We start from the raw sequence: 18,974 nt of genomic DNA on the forward strand, positions 1-18,974 counted from the left end.
CAGCATTTGTGAGTGGACAAGGTACAATCTTGTCAACACCAGGGAGCATAGGTGTTGAGGATTCATAAGGCTAGAAGAGACCTCAAAGAGCAATCTGTTCCACCACGCTGCTCCAGAAAGAATTCAACTATATTTATGCTGTTCCTGACTAATATTCAAACAACTTTTGATGATGTTAAAATCCTGAAAATCCCAATTCAATGATCTGTTTCATTGCTTCAGTTTCATTAATGCCAAACCCATTATGTATCATGTAGTTGAGCAAAAGCGTGGAGCACGTTGCTTCACAACACCTTTGTGACATTTGAAAGTTACCATGTCTTGTTCACCCTGCCACTCTTCTTTCATTGGAGCTGAAACAACTCCAGACCTTTCAACCTTCCTTCATAGGCCGTATTTTCTAAATCTTTAATTATTTTCATTCCTCTCCTCTGGATTCCCTCCAATTCGTCTACATCTTTCTTGAAGCATGCGCCCCAACTGGATGTGGTGTTAGAGCTGAGGAGGACTATTGCATGGAGTGGAAGTATCACTTGTTGTGTCTTCCATGCTGGTGTCCTATCTATATATCACAATACGATGTTTGTCTTTATTGCAGCAACTCCTCAAGTAATCTACCATAAACCAGAGCTCTTCTAAAGAATTACCACCCAACCCCTTCCTTATACAGTTGATAGCTACAATATCTTTGTCCCATTGAATAACTTAATTTTAATTCTGTCTCCAGTATATTCACAGTCCATCTCCGATTAGATGTCAGCTGCAGATGTAGCAAGCACCACTGAGGTCACTGTTGAAAACACTCTGTAGTACGGGGCATTGAATAAACATGTAATCTCTCATTTTATTTGCTAAAGTTTTCACAGGTGAATGTGTAAAAACTACAATATTCTGAAGACATAAGACAGAAAATTTGGGCAGGCTTTCATGAAGACATTAAAAATGCAGGTCTTTGACAACAGGACACTGCTTTAGCAGGATCTGGAGCCTAGATACAAATCAGAATGGCAATACCATGTTTCCAAAGGGTCTTAGGATTTTTATTGGGTTTTTTTTGTTTGTTTGTTTGTTTTGGTTTTTTTACAAGGCAAAAGAATTAGTCTAATTCTCAATTAATCATTTGGCTGAATTAAAACAAAAATTAGCCTGAGTCATAAGGACATGTGATGAACTACAGCCCACATGGTTAAAACTTGGCAAAGTTATAAGCAACAGAAAAGAGGTTTTACAATGGGGAAGACAGTTCAATTTTGTTGGCAGATGGTACCACTCCACCCAACTATATCATGTGTGTGCCAAGAGATACCCACAGATACTACGGATTCACATGGGTTTCTATCACTGTTTTTCTCTTCTGGGCCAAACTGTTCCACAGATCGCTGTAACTGTACTTTTTTTTTTCTGTGCTAAAGACTTTCAAACATAACTTTATTAAAGGCCACAGACAGCACGTTACTTTGAAGAAAATCAACTTTCTTTGAAGAGCAACATGAAAGTCAGTATCTTGTATGGTTCAGTTCACTTTAATTCTTTTCATCACACTCTCTCCACATTTCAACTTAGCAATAAATGTAATCTCTTATGTGCAGCATCCTCCTACAGAAGCCTCACCACAAATCACTAGATTGAGCTGCTTTATGAAGCTGCCCAAATCTGACTGCTGACTTTCAGAACATGCTGAGTAATGAAAGAGATGTTCAAGCAGGTCAGCATCGTGCACAGCATTTTGCACACCCGAACATTAAAGTGTGAGGAAAGCTTTTACTTATTTGGATCATTGTCACATCGTTTTTCTTAAGGCAATAAACACAAAGAAAATAAAGCTTGCCTATGTATTATCATTGAAATTATAAGCTCAACCATTTCAAAGCTTTGTTGGGATCTGAAGTATTTGACTTAACTGATTTGACTATATGTGTTGGTTATCACAAATGAAGGTAATCAACAGAAAAGTCATAACTACCTTTACTTAGCTACATCAGTCAGTCCCACGAACTAAGATCAGCTGAATATGACAGTATTTTCTTAAATGGCCTTGTTAGGGGCATGAAACTTGTATTTCTGTAATTCGGCATACAGCATGCGTATACAGAGGAGAAAGTGAACTATGTTTAAGAATGTATTGATGTACTTCATACATTTATAGTAGCATCTAAATCATCTTCCCTTAATGTGTTGCGCAACTGCAGCCTAAGCCACTTACCCAGGATAACATGGAGCAAGATCTTTACATTTTTCTCCCCACCAAACTTAATCACTGTGATTCAGCGCATTTGACACACTGGCTCTCAAACAGTATTAAATAAAAATTATTTGTTACAAGTTGATTTTATTTCTTTGTAAGACTTCATTGGTGTAAGTGTAAATGCTGAATGTAAAGTAAGGGTAAATGCTGTATGCTTCTGACAAAATGTATTTTAAACAAGGAAATCGTGTGATATGCAATGCAGAGAATCAAAGGGAGTGGAATTCCCTTCAGGAAGTGATGGGAAACAATAAGCATAAGAGCTACACAACAACTCATTGTCTCCTAAAGACAGAACTCAGAGTCTCCATGGAAACAAACACACTTTTTATCCATCACTAATTGATTTAAATAATAGATTAAAAAATTGAATTTGGCCCCTCCAGTGGAAGCACGAATGTAATTAAAGTTAACACTGTAACTTTAGGTTGCCTTCTATCACATGATTCAAAACCAATGAATTCTACTCTAACGTGCACTTCATACAACTTTATTAAATCTTATTCAAATACATGGGATCAATGACAATATATAGGTGTTTAGAACATCTCAACATCAAGCTGATAGAAGCTATTATGCAGCTACATTGCCCTGAGTCTGTTGACTCTGAAGAAATCAACTGTACTTTTCTAACATGCCAGCTTATCCATGTCTGCTATAATTCTCTTATCTGGGCCTTTACGAAATAAAGACTGTGCATTGGTTTTGTGCAAAGGGGGGAAAAAACAACCTCCTAACAATCAGTCAGTGATTTTCAAATATGAATAATTCAGAATATGAAAAAAAAAAAATCTTCTCTTGGCTTGTGAGGGGAAAAAGTCAAAACACAGTCATTTAAGCTTATGCTGTCTATATAAAAATTCTGTTTATGCTAGACTTCATTGTAAAACAACAACCAAATATATTCATATTCATAAACTCATCATCACATTTCAGACAATACTTATTATGCCATGTATTTCTTATTTAAAAACTGCTTACCTGACACATCTACAGTAGGAATATATTGAAGTAACCCTAAGCTGCATTACTCACACAGATATGTCAATCTTCAGTGACTGACATACCTGGCAAAATAGTATTCAGAGTGACTAAGAGGCAAAGCAGAAGAAACCGCAGAAGTTATTGCTATAATCAGAACTGTGAACCTAAAAAGGCTGCTTTTTAGTATCTGCAGTTAAAATGAAATATTATCGCCAAAGTAACAGTTCCTTTTAAAAGTAAATATATTTCCTTTAAGTTTTCAGGAGCTGGATGTTATAAAAAAAGATTTTACCTAATGCATTACCATTTCACCACTGCAACTACCTGCATAACCTCACAAGACAAAAGATCAAAATAAGACCTATAAGGAACAAACTTGGACAAAAAAGAAAGAAAAAAGTCAATGTCTTAGCACAGAACACAGCAAGACATTCATACTTTACATCAACTGTGTTTGCTACCAGTGCACTTTTTAAAATCCCATTATACAGCATATAGGAAAAAATAATCATTGCTCGTAAGGGTGAAGCAATTCTCTCTAAAATGCAGGACTGCCCAAATGGATATTTGGAAAGGATCCTTCATTTTAGCACAGGATGCTCTGAGATACATTTTCCTATTGGAGAAAAAAGACCCAATAACAACCAGCAGCAATCTCTTTGCTGTGTGCCATATTTATTAATAAATGTTTCAAGGTAATTCTTGTAATTCTTGTCAAACTGGGACATAAATAAATATACAAATCACTTTCATATAAAGTTTCGATACGCTTCACAGTGCTAAATTAAGCTCATTGTTGCAATGAAATATTCAAAACCAAACACAACCTCTAATCTGATAAATTGATAGCACCCAAGGAAGACTTGGATTTGTCAATCTGATGAATTCCTGATGTGGATTCAAACCAAGTAAAGTAAGTTATATGCAGAACTGCTAACTACTGCCTATATTAAAAAATATCAATGGCTTTGTTGAAGAAACTCACAGTACCATTTATGCCCACCGATTAACATTTTGATACAGTTAAAAGACTTAATTGTCTATGCCAGGTGCGATCAGAATTATTTCAGTGATGGGAGCTTCCTGAGCGTGCATTACTAAATAGCAAATAAAAGTCAGTTCTGACTCCAATTTATCACCTTTAATCTGTTAAAATATAGGACCTGCTACATGTTACTGCTGTCGGGTAGCTTCAATAGCTCGGCTTCTAAGAAAAGAGCTCTTCTCATAACAATTGCCATACGCCGTTTAAGGTACGTACAGGAAATCTGTTTGGGAATATAACGAATTATATTATCCATATATCTATTATCGACAGAGTATCTGTTATTAGGCCTGTGGTTGCAAATTACTCTTTCCTTTCTCCGTGTCCCCATCCCCCATCCACCCAACAGCAGATCACTTTCAGTGCCATTATTGTCAGGCGTATTAAATTTTCAGGACGCCCAGTTGTGGTTTCCAGGTCTCCATTTACCCCTTGAACCGTGTTTTTAATGGGGCATTTTTACACTTAAAAGGACAGAGCGGAGGCATACCGATGTTTTGCTCACTACAACTAGAGAGCAGCAGATTTGTAACTGACTCATGGCCATACCAGCAAAATTAATTAAACAACCCCAAACCCTCATTCATTAGGAATCTCTGAATGACATAGAAAAGATCCGCGTTGCGCACGTTTCTGTCTCCAAAATCGGCATTTTCTAACTGAAGAGATTGTGCAAGACAACAGTTCCCCGCGGAAGATAACATCACCTCTAGCTTACCTGCTCCGGTTCTTAAGGCAAGGGGCGAGAAACAGAACCGATGTGCCTACCGCTGCCTTTCAGCCGTGAAAAGCAGCGGATTTCATAGCTCATTAAAACGTGACGGCCGTGACGCGATAAACGGCTTACGGGCGCTCGAACAAAGCGATGCCGCTCTGGAGAAGCATCGTGTGAAACAAAGTCATCTCTCTGACAGCTCCTGCTTTCCAGCAGAGCTGCAGGAACGCCGGACTCGCTGGGAAAACGCTAACAAAGGAAAACCCGAAGGGACCCGAAGGAACCAGCCCAGCCGCTGAATGCCCCGGCAGCACTCGAGAAGCACCTTCCCTTGGACGAGCCACCCGCACGCCTCCTTCCACCTCCGGCCGAACAAAGGCAGCCGACCACCCGCCGGTAGGTACCTACTTACGGGGGGGTTTCGGGGGCCGGCCGCCCCGCGCACCCGCGTCCCGCACCGCCGCCACCGCTCGCCGCCGCCGCCGCCGCCGCTAGCAAGCGAAACGCCCCACGCAGCCACAAACCGGCTGGGACGGGCGACACAAAGCGGCGGGGACGCGGGCGCACGCCCACGCCCCCACGCCCACCCGCGCCTTCAGCACAATGGCAGGCGGCCCCGCGCGGCCAACGCTCCCGAGGCGCGGAGCGAAGGCAAAGCGCCGCCGGGCTGCCCAGCGCCGCGGGGGGGGGGGTGGGCTGCGGCCCCCCCGGGCTGCGGCGGGGCTCCCTCCCGCTGCCGGCACCGCCACGGCGGGGCCGCGGGGCCGGCAGGGTCCCTCCTACCTGCTCTCCCTCTCCGCGCTGCCAGAAGGGAAGAGCCGGCGGCTCCTGCCGCAGCCCGTCGGATGCCCGCCCCGCGGCAGGGCGGCCGCCGCCGCCGCTCACGGGCGCCCCGCAGCGCCCCGGCCCCGGCCCCGGCCCCGGCCCCGGCCCCGGCCGCGCCCCGGTCCCTGCCTTCGCCCTCGAGCGAGTCGCGGTCGGCTCCTCTGGGTGGGAAGGAAGGGGGCGAGGCCGCGTTTAGCCCGCTTCGGCGGGGTCCCGCTGGCGTTGGCACCGTTCGGCGCCCCCGCCGCCCACTGCGCTGCCCCGGCAGGAGAGAGCCGCGGCTCCGGCTGCGCCCCGGCTCTGAACCCCGATTTGTTCCCATCTCACCGCAGGACCGAAGTCTCACTCTAGTGCTGCAGCCAGACAAATATTTATCCCCTTCATTCACTAAAAAAACCGGGACGCACTACGAGAAACAAGCCAAACATCAGCTGTTCCCCAGCACAGCAGCGCAGGAAGCAGCCTCCCCTCTTTCCCACGTCCTTAAATCCGGTATTTGCAATTCAGCTATCTACGCCAAGATTTTACCGGGGCTGGACACCGGTCTCCCGAGTTTCCCAAGGAGAACGCAGTAAAACCAGATGCTGCGCTTAGTTCCACCCAGACTCTGCCACTTCGTCAACCAAAACTGACTATGTGATTCGCAATCTTCCACCGCTGAGAAAGATGTGTTTTGCTAGCCAGCTCTCCAGATTCAGATGCTCCCTGGACAAAAAGGCCATACAGCTTTCGATCCTGCCTGCTCCCTGACTTTTTGGCCCAGTCAGAAGTGGTCCTTCTGATCTTTTTGAAAGGAACTGGGTCTTACAGAAAAATAACACCCGTGCTGGGTTGGACCAAAGAGCCACCTCACACATGTTTTTGTCTCTGACTGTGCCCCAAACTGGATATTTTAAAGGAAGAATGTAAGTTTAGGCAAGCATTTACCGATACTCTCCCACTCCTTAGTGATTTGCAGCTCAGTGAATTCCTGAGCCAGAGGTGGTATTTGTGCAAAAAAGCCTAGCTATGTGACTCTGGAATAAATATTAATTGCTAGAAACCACTTTTTCACCTGCAGTGTTCTAGAGACCACCAGTCGTACAAGCCACGAGAGGTGCAGTCTGTTCCCTTTTCAGTCCCCTCACGACTAAAGCCACAGTATACAGGGCACAGATAACTTGGAGGTGAAGCTCATGCGCCAGATCCAGTACTTAGGTGGCTGTTAAGTCCATTGACTGCTATCTTTACATTAGCAATTACATATATATATATTTGTATCCAAAATACGTGGATACAAACCACCTCAATTACCGGAGCTGAATTTTGCAGCACTCCTTTGAAAGATTATGGGGTTTTGCTGTGTTTTGCTTTGCTGCTATCGCAGCACTGAACACGTTTTTAGGCAGTAGAATTGGGTGGTACAGGTAGAAAACTTCAAAAGTAGCCACCAGGAAAGAGTGAATCTAGTCTTTGCCAATTCCTTCAGATCGGTCAAATCGCTCAATTACATCAGACCTTTCTTGAAAAAGGTCAATCTTTTCACTTTCCTGGAGGAGAGAATAAGCTAAAATGAGTTGGGTGGGTTGTTTTTTTTTTTTTTCCTTAAGAACCGACAATTTCTAGCAAGTGATGCAGTCACAAACCTCAGTAGCAAAGTGATGGACGGGCTTCAGGAACACGTGGCTCTATTAGCAATTCTTTCACTTTGAGTTTATTAGATGTATCTAGAATTTCCCTGGAGAAACCCGAACCCGCCAGGTACGTGCCATGATCGCTAGAAAAGACGTGGGTCCACTAGGTGGCACAAATGCACCACTTAAAGGCAAGGAGCAACACCTCCTATGCAACGTTTTATTTATGCATTGATGCAAAGCAAACGGGTACAGGTAAAGCTTGCACACACAGCTATAGTCCAGTAACCCACACGTCGCTTATCAAGTAAAACCAAGCTTAGACGTCAACGTGCTCCTTTGGACTTAGAGGCTCAATGAAAAATCTCCCCGAAGAGCAGTATCTGCTCCTGCAGACCTTGACTTACTCACGGCCGACTAACCATGCTGCAACTCATTTCTGTGTTTGCATTCAGGAAAATACAGATGTCCCTACTCAGCAGTATTAAAACTGAGAAGAAGCCGCTGACATTCTCATTTTTCCCACTTTCTTCCATTTGCCATCGTGCTGTTCTAGTTTGTTTAAGCAAATGGTCTAATTCCTGCACCATCACCTTAAAATGGTAAAGGACACACCACTGACAAACCTGGTAGAGCAATTCTGCTCGGATGATGCTGAGCGAGTGGCACACACAGGTGGGACAGGCAACTATCATGTGATAAATGCCAAAACTCACCATCTACCTGAGCTCTAATGTAGATAAATCTAATATTGAGACAAAACAATAGAAATACAATTATTTTTATACTCAAAAAATCAAAGATCATAATATAGGTGATAAGGGACAATTTCACTGCAGCTGGATAGGCAGTTAACCTAATCACACTGCTGTTTGGAAAAATTCCCAGAGTTACAGAATTTTTGCCCCTCTGGAGGACGTCTAGTCCAAGCTGCTGCTCAAAGCAGGGTCACCTACAGCAGGCTGTCCAGGACTGTGTTCCATTGGGTTTCGACTAGCTCTGTGGATAGGGACTCTGCAACCTCTCTGGACAGCCTGTTCCACTGTTTGACCACCCTCAAGGGAAAAAAAAAAGGCATTTTTCTTATATTTAAATGGAATTCCCTGTATTTCAATTTGTGCCTGTTGTCTGTTGCACCTTCCCTGGATACCACCGAGAAGGGACTGTCTCAATCTTTTTACTCCCACCCATCAGGTATTTATGTACATGGAGATGTTCCCCCCCCCACCTCCCCGAGCCTTCTCTTCTCAAGGCTGAACACCCCCAGCTCGCCCAGCCTCCCCTCATGTGAGAGACGCTCCAATCCCTTAATCATCTTTGAGGTCGTTTGCTGGACTTGCCAAGAATGTCCATGTTGTACTGGGAGCATTACAGAAGACATTGTGTCTGGGGAGTTAGTCATCTTGGGCAAACGGTGCCTGCTCTACAGGGCACGAGCAGCCCATACGTGGGCAGACGCAGCCACCATGCAGGGCAGCTGTGGGAGTACCTGGTGCCGGTCGGTGCTGGTGGATGTCGCGACAGAGAGAACGTTGCAGCCTGCCAGAAGATACATGGGTTTTTTGCCTTTGTGGCTGGAACGGTGCTGACAACACACCAGTGTTTCAGCTATTGCTGAACAGTGCTTGCACAGCATCGAGGCTTTCTTTCTTTCCCCATTTGGCTGACAAGGTAATTATACTGGAGGATGAACGGTAAGACTTTAGGTCTGGGAATTAACACTGCTGCAGCTATTATGATCTTTACGTTACCCAAGAAGGGTCAGAGGATGAAATGAAACTGGAATATCTGTATACATAAAGCTAAAAGACTAGGGTACTAAAAGTGCGCACAACTGGTTTCCTACACTATTGGCAGAGAGAAAGAGGAAGTATAAAATTCTGTCCCAAAGCATGGTTTAAAAAACTCAAAAAGTCTGTGGTCATATGGTTTCATTTAGGAATAACAGCATTTGAATAGGTCAGACTTGCCACACATGCACCAGTTCCTGTAAAAAATGTTTTAAATTAAAAGAGCGAAGCCCTAATCTTAACCTTTTTTAATTAGCATCACATAAGAATCTCCATGTTTCTCAGATTTAGGGTGCAAAAAAAGAACAAATTGGGTTTTCCAACTGAACCCCAGAATTACTTATTTAACTTTAGCTTATCTAAATTTTAGGGACATACTGTAAGACGGAAAAAAAAAAAAAAAGTCAATTCTAAGACTTTCTTAAAAACACATTATGGTAAGTTTAATTGAGCAATTTAGGTTTTAGTAAACTGATAAAAACTGTCCTTTTATTCTGTCCAGATTCTTCTGCTTCTTGTTTTGTAGAGAAACAGCCCCAATGGTTATTGCTTCTCCTTTATTATTTTTCTAATGTTATTTTTCCCCCAACTGCAGATCACAACAGAAGACAGACAACTTGGGTGTTCGGACTTTTCCCATGATTTAATGTGCGCCCCACTGTGCTTTCAACTCACCCCAGCTGAGGACTAAAACAGGGCATGAGGCTTCCACGATCTTTTGATCTTCCAGAAGGGGAGGACAGCACAGAAGCTTCTTGGAGCGGAGTCCAGGAGAGTCACATTAATATCCTGACTCACATAAGGCTTGTTTCATATGTGACGCATAGGATAGTACTCAGATTTAAATCTTCCACATATTTGTGCTTGTTTTGTACCTCATGAAATGGAATACTTGATAGAATACTTTTAAAGCAAATTGTATAAATATTACTTTTATTCTAGTTGCTTACAAAATTGTATGTAAAATAATAGTAACAGAAGGTAAAATAACAGCTTTACTGTAGTCTGAACAGTAGTAATGTTTTCGTTTTAGAAAGCTGCACAGGCTTTGGTCACCGAAATACCAGTTTTATTATACCACCTGTGCTCAACTAATTCTTCACAATTAATATTCATGTAAGAATTACTATTAATTGAAGTGTTATGGTTTCAATGGTAATGCCAAAATATACATTCTTTGGTAAGATGAAATACAGTTTTTCAATAAAATGGAACACTTGCTCTTTTTTAAAAAAATTCAGATTCCAATTTAAAAGGGCTTATATGCAAAATAAGATATTTAAAAATCACCACCAAAGGCATCGAGAGCAGAACATGAGTTCTTTTCTCATTCTTACTGAACTGCTTCATCCTGAATAATTAATGTCAATTAGCATCAGTGGAAATGACTGACTTAATTACAAACAGTATTAATACATAAGTAACATTTAGAGATGACGATCTCCCCATTCCTGTCACTGGCAAATAGAGACCTAAAAAGTAAAAAGTATGAGATGCACCCACTTTAAATAACCAATTCCTTCCAATGGCTCAGAAGCCTTATGTGGTACAAGTATTTTCAGGTACTTCTGAATGGGTGTTCCAAGTTGTTTCTTATTAGTAAAATTTAATACATATAGACACATATTAAATAACAAAACTGACAAAATACAATATATGAAAAATAAAATATATCTATACAGCTTGTAACAGCAATTATTTATCTATGAATGAGACAATATTTCCAGTTAACACAATATTCTTCGTAATTTCTAACTGTAACAATCTTAGACAAAATCTAAAAGAAAAAATTTTTTTTTTTCCCCATGTCTTCTAAGATGTTGTTTACACCATAGAGATGCTTGTAATGTTAGCTGGCAATCACAGTTTTTATTCAACATTAGGCAAGCAGAACACTACCTGTTCACCACTGCATGGATGTACAACAATATATCCTCCCACTTCTAGTCCTCTGCATGATAGCTACGAATACATATCATGTCAACCTGAATGGTGTGTAATCATTAGAAAACAGTATGTTCTTGAATAGAAGAATGATTTGATATACAATTATCTGCATAGAGGGACTTTAAGATCATAAGATTGTGATTGCTAATCACATCTTACTTCATAGCCTAAATTTTAAATGTTCATCTGCTAAATACCTGAGATATTTTAAAGATTAGTTCTCACTGCATTTATCTGTGTGTCACAACATAAAGGCCTGTGTCACCTCTCCAACAGCTTGAGCTTAACTTCGTGAAGGATTCCAGGTTTGTTCTAATCTTTTAAACCCAAAATTTGAAAAATATCTCCAGATACAACTAAAAATTTGAATATAAAATACTTTAGAATTAGTTTTATATTTAAAGGATTTCAATACATCTTTAAAGATATCATTTTTCTCTTCACTTTTTATTTAATATTGGGATAACATTTAAAATGCAATTTCACACAAAGATTAAACAAAGGGAGATGAGTAGTTGTTACATGACAAGAACACTAATAAAGAATAACTGATATATTTTTTTATTAAGAGAAGGTACAGTAAACAAAATGCATTCACAAAATAGATAATCAATACTTTTAAACGACCTGTAAACAGAAAACACTTGTTAAAAGCCCAAACATAGGAAATCGTCACAAGTATAAAACACACACTGGCTCAGCATTTTTAAGACAATCATGTATGTTATTGTATGTTAGCTCACACTAAGAGGAACAAACTTCTGTAACCATGTGAGATATGCAAACAGAAATAAAATAGTAAAATGAAAACAAGAGATTGTCATATCAAATACTAATTTCCTTCTTATAATTATTATGTTTGCAAAATAGTAACAAAACTTAGCCTTGATACAAAACCTGTCAAACAGCCAGCAAAACCCAGTCATCCCAGCCAGTTGGGAAAGCAGAATTTTGGAAAGTTGATTACTTCACTGGTTCTCAGAAATTTCAAAGGTAATCACTGATTTGAAGAAAACAGAGGTAGAATACAAGTCAGCCTTCATAATTTAAAAAAAAAAAAAAAAAAAGTCCATGTAACAAGGTAATGCTTCAGTCACTCAAGTACTGGTTATTCCTTGAAGCTCACATTTCTGGTGGAGAAAGAAAAAACTTCAAAATAAAGCTATCATATTTTACTAATGAATATTAGGATTAAAAGTAATAATTAGATTTAGCCTCCTCATATTCTCTTCTGTTATTTCTGAATATCAATTATTAGCAAGCATATTATCTGAAACTCTACATTCAGTTCATTGACTCATTGCTCAAATGCTTAACAAAGTAAGTGTGAGACAAGGAGGAAGAGGAAATTTCTTGAAAAGATTAAATCAGATTAGAGAAAAAGACAGTTGTAACACTACAGAACAGTAATTACAGTGTACGCTTTACTGTGGCAAGCTCCCAGGAAGGAATAAATAAGTAGGGTGAACGATGGTGATTGCACTACTGAGATCATTCTAATGTAATAATCCATTGATAGGGTTAAAAGGCAAAATAGTAAAAAATTAAACTGCATATGAATTCAGTTGTTAAAACCCACTTTCTTTAAAAAGACATACTTCATGAAAATGGGGTATTTTCTGATAAGATTTGGTACAGAGCTGTCATTGTTAAAACCAAGTACACAAATAGCAGGACAAAAATAGTTCACTATGTGATATTCAAGTATAGCAACTGGACTATTTTTGTTGCTCTCGGGACTCACTGTAAAGCAAAGAAGACTAAAGACAATTCTCTACTGATGATCCGCATTCTCAGAAGTGTATTATCTATCATCATCTCAGTCAAAATGTTGATTTGCAATATAACAGGGTTTGCCTGATGGCTCACCCAGTAAAGCAAAAGTCACAACTGCTGTTTCATCCCCACTATCAATATCTCATTTGCTACAGTTTCCTTTTTTTGCTTTGTCCAGAAACTCGCAGAAGAAAAGAAAAATTGCTGACAATGTGGATCATGCCATGCCAACCTCAGTTCTCAGGAAGCCTGTGTTTTTGTTAACAAAAGTAAGCTGAAGAACAAGCCATATGTATTTACCAACAAAAATAAAGTTTAAAATCGTACCAGTTTGGAATTCTGTTTCTTGGATTTTAGCAGTCAGATAGTCAGATTCATGAGTTGTTATAGTGTACTATATAGCTGTTATAGCACACATATTTCCAAAAACAATTGGTTTGTCTATCTCTTTCTGTCCTTCCACTCTTCACTGCAATATATTATGCAGTATAGGACAGACAGGTTATAAAGTTAATAATCAGGCCTGTAACACATAGCTGACAACATCTAGACCAACAATGTCCTCTACAAGAACAAAAACGTCAGTGAAAATGAACAGGTGAGAGGTTGATTTTGATTTCTTTGTTATGGACTCTAGTGACCACAATCTTAGACATTTATAGCATTCAAGCACTATCAATGAAAAATGCATTAATTATTTTTATGCACTTGTTTTGGAGGCAGTTTAATCTAATGTGTAGGGTTCGAATGCATATTAGCTGGACTCTCTCCTATGGAGTGTCTTTCCTTCATTGCTGTACTTGAGAGAATTTCATGGCATTTCTCTTAATATGAGCCATTCGTTTTTTGGAGATAAACTATTAACAATAATAAATTGGCAATATGTATTTCTGGAGAAAAGGAGGCTGAGGGGAGACCTTATGGCTCTCTACAACTACCTGAAAGGAGGTTGCAGTGAGGTGGGTGCTGATGTCTTCTGTCAGATGGCTGGAGATAGGACGAGAGGAAATGGACTCAAGTTGCAGCAGGGGAGGTTTAGGTTGGATATTAGGAAAAATTTCTTTACTGAAAGGGTTGTCAGGTATTGGAACAGGCTGCCCAGGGAAGCGGTTGAGTCATCATCCCTGGAGGTATTCAAAAAGCGCATAGACAAGGCGCTCCAGAACATGGTTTAGTGGGCATGGATGATGGTGGGACTCGATGATCTTGAAGGTCTTTTCCAACCTGAATGATTCTATGATTTGCATATAATTAATAGTAATAACAAGCAGGTGATATATATTTGGAAGCTGTCAGCTAGTGCAAGACCATTAACAAAACCAGGAATGGGAAGCCATTACATTATATGGTCTTTTGTATCTATTGTTTCCAATCAATATTTTATAGCAGAAGAGTCAACAAAAGAAGAACTCAGAACCACCTAAAGTGTGTAAGAATTTCATATAATTAAAAAATTATTACTTAGAAACAGTTTAAACCTAACTCTTAAACAGAAACAATCTGCTAAAATCAAATTGCTTACTTTTCAGCTGTTGCTTGATCAGTTGTCCTTACAACGGTACGTTCTGGAGAATGCGAAGGAGACCTTAATGTTGAACTGAGAGGAGGCGAAGCACGTAATGATGATGTAGAGAGACCATGTCGACGCATCTCTTGAATTGCACGCTCTCTACCAACAGATAGCAATTTCAGTTACATAACACTTTGGTACTGCAGGATGTTAAAAGTTACGTTTTCGTCCTTTTTTTCCATATTTTTACTTGGTGATTTTCACAATACTTTGCAAAGAGCCTTTTTTTTCTCATAATGTCACTCAACTTTCTTCTTGTTTTCATGAGAAGGGATTTTTTTTTTTTTAATAGATTCAATGGTAAACTCAAAATTTACGAGGGAATTCAGAAACTGTGTAAGTTGGGTGGGGTTTTTTTTAATTAAGCAGTTTTCAAGATAAGAATATTACATTTTGTACGACAATAAGAGCACAATTTTCCATGAAAGTTCCTCATTATTGAAAAAAGCAACAGTTTTAAAAGTGAGAAAGAAGAAACAAGAAGAGTCACCTCACTGAAGAAACAGCATCTTACCGTTCAAATCGTTCAGTTGTCAGTTGCCTTTTTAAAACATCAGAGTCAGTCTGCAGCTGTGCAACTTTACTTCGAAGTATGGAAACCTCTCTATTATAGCTGCTTCTAAAAAAAAAATCATGAGAAGCAACAAAGTTTCTTTTGAACACTGTCAACTAGGAGCTTAGATGAATTAGAGCAAGATAAAACAAAAATAGATACTGAACATGTTGTTTCACACAGACCAAATGAAAGACAAATTAGAAGCAGCGAGAACCAAGTGAATGCAACCAAACATTTCTGGCAGAACCTAAGGTGAGAAAGACGTGAGAAGCTGGCAAGCCTCTTACTACATCTTTACTGCAATACGTCATGTTCTTTTTCAGACAAAGGTAAACATAAACATGTTTTATAAGAACAGAAAAAACAATTAAATCATTAATTTATTGATTTACTATCGTCTGTTGCAATGCGAGGTGGTCTTTATGTATACACTTAGAGGAAGAAGAAAAAAGAAGTAACTATCCACAACAAATCAAATGTAACAGATACGGCTTCAGTAAAAATTATATCAAGTAGGCAGAACTATCTGGCTAGCAGCTGAATGAAATCTTAGCAAAAGCTGTATTAATGCAAGCTCAGACCAGCAAAACCCAGAGTACGAAAGCTTGTCAACTACACTTGGGGTTTGGGCCCAACTGTTTCAACTGCAAGAATCAAAATGAAAAGCAGCCTTGAAAATCTTAAGTAACATTATTAAGTATACTTCTTAGCAAATCATCAGCTTGGACGAGTCAATGCTTTGTTGCAAAACACCATTAATTGCATTATAAAGCAAGCAAAAAAAAATAAAGGTCATTGAGTGTAAAATAAGTTGTCTAAACCAGAATCTAGACAGCTATGTATTCCACAGTGTCTTCAAAGCCAATATGAGGCGGAGTGCTCAAAAGTCACTTCTGGAGAAGCAAAGATGTACTAGTTTATTGCTAAAGCACTGGACTTGGAATTTTGAAAAATGAGTTCCACTTCTAGCTCAGTCACAGACTTCCTGGCTGGCACCCGCTGGTCTCTGATTCCAGGAAGATGCAAACTACTCAAGAGATTTGATCCAAAAAGAACCGCATAATATTTTTTTCCTGGGTTCCCTAGTCATCAGTAAAATTCCTAGAATGGTATCTTGATCCAGTATGTTGAGAACAGACGCAGAAGACAAAAGGTCTCGATGATATCTTATTCTAAGTCCTTCAGAGACAGGCATATGCTTTCAGGACGGAGGTAAGAATTCAGGGCCCAATATCATTATTGTAAAATAAAGAAAGAAAGCAAACAGTTTTGTGAGTTCTGAGGTTATTCCACATCAATGACATTTAAACAAAACTAAGGTTGTGAAGTAAATCACTCAATAATTAAGAAATATTTTAATTTGGAACCTTATGCACAGTAATCATCATATAATAAGAGTCCATGATGATATATTATTTTTTCACAGGACATCTGTCTCTTTCACAGTAGATACAGATAGCTCTCAACAAGTAGTTTAGCTATTCAATATTCTCTGTTTATTTAATACTTAATCACTGTAGAGACTAGAGATCTCATTTAATCTACTATCACCCAAATAGTACTCTGAATAACACAACTACTCACTCTTCACAGAGCTCAAAATTACAGCACTGGAGAACTTCACAAGTTAAACTTAATTTTGAGAATCCTTCTAAAGTCAGAGGTTGTATCAGTACCATTTTATAAATAGAGTGGAAGCAGAGGCATTGTAAGACCAAAACTGTAAATAACATTCAAAAATATTGACACATGATCTTTGTCAGTTAGAATGGAAATTTTGCCAAGTCAAATGAATTTTTATATTTCACAAGATACAAACATGATTGTCACATACTTCAGTCACAGCTATGACCATTTAAAGTACCTGTTCTTTAGACTGTAACTACTACAAACCAAATAGTAGAAAATCAGGTATACACAACTAGTTCTCACACCCAAACATTTGCCTACCAACATGCAGTACCTTTGAGATAAAGAGGAAAATGATTCAGTAAAATAGCCACTACTCCTCCAAGAGAACATTTATCATTCTTCCTGCAATATCCCATCCTATTAACAATGCAAGTACTGACATATACAACAAACGAGAAAGGAACCCTACAATGTGTGCAGAACAAAAATTGTGAAAATATTAATATGAAGTTACTTAAACAGAGTTTTATACTGTTTGTACAAAAAAGAAACTAAATTAAAGTTAAATGAAAATTACCTTCTTTCCTTTTTTTTTTTTCTTCTTTTTTTTTTTTGTAACTTTCACATTTAATTTTATAGTCAGGACATTCCATTAGTTTGCGGTCTTTGTATGCAATTAACTTTTTTCCCCCCAAGTAAACAAAACTCAGCAATTCTAAAACATGAAGCAATGAGTTGCACAGGGGCGATTAATAATGTCATCATCTACAGATTCACTGCGATCACTGCTACTTGAGGTGGACCATTGTCAGTGGTAAGTTGTTGCCTTTATGTAAATCAACCAAAAGCATTTTTACTTGCACATTTGCATCACCAAGTTACAGATAGCTTTTAACTGTTTAGGTATGCTATATTCTGCATCTCATAAGGAAGCATGATCTGTCCTTTTACCTTCTATATGTTTCCTTTCTCTCCCTACCTCAGCATTTACTAAGTGAGTGTATGTGTTCTTCTGAAATTCTACTTTGACTTCACTCTTCATCAACATCTACATTCAGCTGCTACTCCGCCTTCTTGCTATTTAATGCAGAGATACCACACTGGCTAATGTATGCCCAGGAGAATTATCATGTCATGATGACACATATCATGGAAACTTCCAATTCCCTGCTCCATATCATGAAGAAAATTTTTTAAATCCCCCACTTCTCTTGTACACGAGTGTCATATACACAAAATATCATCGCCTTAACTTCATTGTTCCAAACAGATTAGTCTTTCTTTTATAAGAGTGTTAAAGTTTTCTACTCTAGGCAGATGCACAGTGTAAGAAGTTGCAGTTAGCTATAATGGAAACTGTTGGCCACAGTTAGTGTAGGTGTCAGGTTAATTTCCATTTATATTTCAAAGGAACAATAAATGATACAGGACTTTTTCCTTAACAGTAAATATTAATAGCAGCAAAAGTACTTTTGCTTTTTGAAAGCACTATGACTTCACTATTTATTATGTAAGTGATTCTTACTTTAATCAAAGTAAGGGCAACAGGCATCTTCTGTAGGTACGCAATTCACATTTACCATTGATTTAATCTACTTGGTATTTTTTTTGTGAGCAGTACACATATGTTAAAACTTTACTTTCAATTTGCTTTGAGATGCTTGATGAATCCACATTGCTCTAAAGGAGTTAGGACTTCAGAATAGTCTCCAATGTAAGAACGTAAAACATAGTTCAAGACTAAGAAAATTTGTGTTCTCTTAATAATTAAGCTCATAGTTAAACTCTTCAAAGCCAAATAAAAATATGACATTTTGCTTAAAAAGCAGAGTTGAATTAGATTGCTTCCTGAAGCTAAGAAGAAAATCAGAACCTGTGAAAGAGGTGGTTATCTATTTTGAGAATTGTTAACTCTGATGCAAAGGTTAAATATCCAAATCATACTGCAATGCAGACATACATTTATAGATGTACTCAACAGCTAAAAAAAATTTACAAATTATCATGGGTTGGTTGGTTCTGTAGTGGAAATAATGTCTGCAACAGGTCAGCTACCTTGCCATAAGGTAGTTATGTCCACTAAGAAGCTCAGAAGGAAAGGATTTTAATGATCGCACTAAAAAGATGGCAGAGTTATATCAGACAAGTGAGCTTCAGGAAAGGTATCACCTCCTGTGCCTGACTGATGTGAGAAAGAGTCATGACCAGAAGAGAATGTGAAGCAAACCTTCTGGAGTCAGACTGGGGACAAATCCAAACAGAAACTGAGTGCTTGT

General features: G+C 39.1%; 2 protein-coding genes across 9 annotated transcripts in view; both read right to left on the bottom strand.

The window, feature by feature from the left end:
- Positions 1–5,893, bottom strand: part of CRACD (capping protein inhibiting regulator of actin dynamics) — a 139,801-nt gene extending 133,908 nt beyond the window's left edge. For 3 of the 4 annotated variants that reach the window (XM_069789616.1, XM_069789607.1, XM_069789590.1), the window contains exon 1: positions 5,773–5,893. The gene's annotated coding sequence lies outside the window, so the exon portion shown is untranslated. Of the gene's footprint in view, positions 1–4,992; positions 5,382–5,772 lie in introns of those variants that run through there. The other variant, XM_069789600.1, reaches the window with a different exon arrangement.
- A 4,240-nt stretch (positions 5,894–10,133) lies between these two features.
- Positions 10,134–18,974, bottom strand: part of CEP135 (centrosomal protein 135) — a 42,004-nt gene continuing 33,163 nt past the window's right edge. For 3 of the 5 annotated variants that reach the window (XM_069789625.1, XM_069789657.1, XM_069789635.1), the window contains 3 exons: positions 15,025–15,129; positions 14,463–14,609; positions 10,134–12,294 (listed from right to left, as the gene is read on the bottom strand). In XM_069789625.1, the coding sequence (XP_069645726.1) occupies positions 12,273–12,294; positions 14,463–14,609; positions 15,025–15,129 (274 nt within the window). In that variant the 3' untranslated portion in view covers positions 10,134–12,272. Of the gene's footprint in view, positions 12,295–14,462; positions 14,610–15,024; positions 15,130–15,225; positions 15,314–15,808; positions 16,265–18,974 lie in introns of those variants that run through there. The other 2 variants (XR_011325841.1, XM_069789648.1) reach the window with 2 other exon arrangements.

This window comes from Haliaeetus albicilla, chromosome 1 (assembly GCF_947461875.1).
Source record: "Haliaeetus albicilla chromosome 1, bHalAlb1.1, whole genome shotgun sequence".
Lineage (NCBI taxonomy): Eukaryota > Metazoa > Chordata > Aves > Accipitriformes > Accipitridae > Haliaeetus > Haliaeetus albicilla.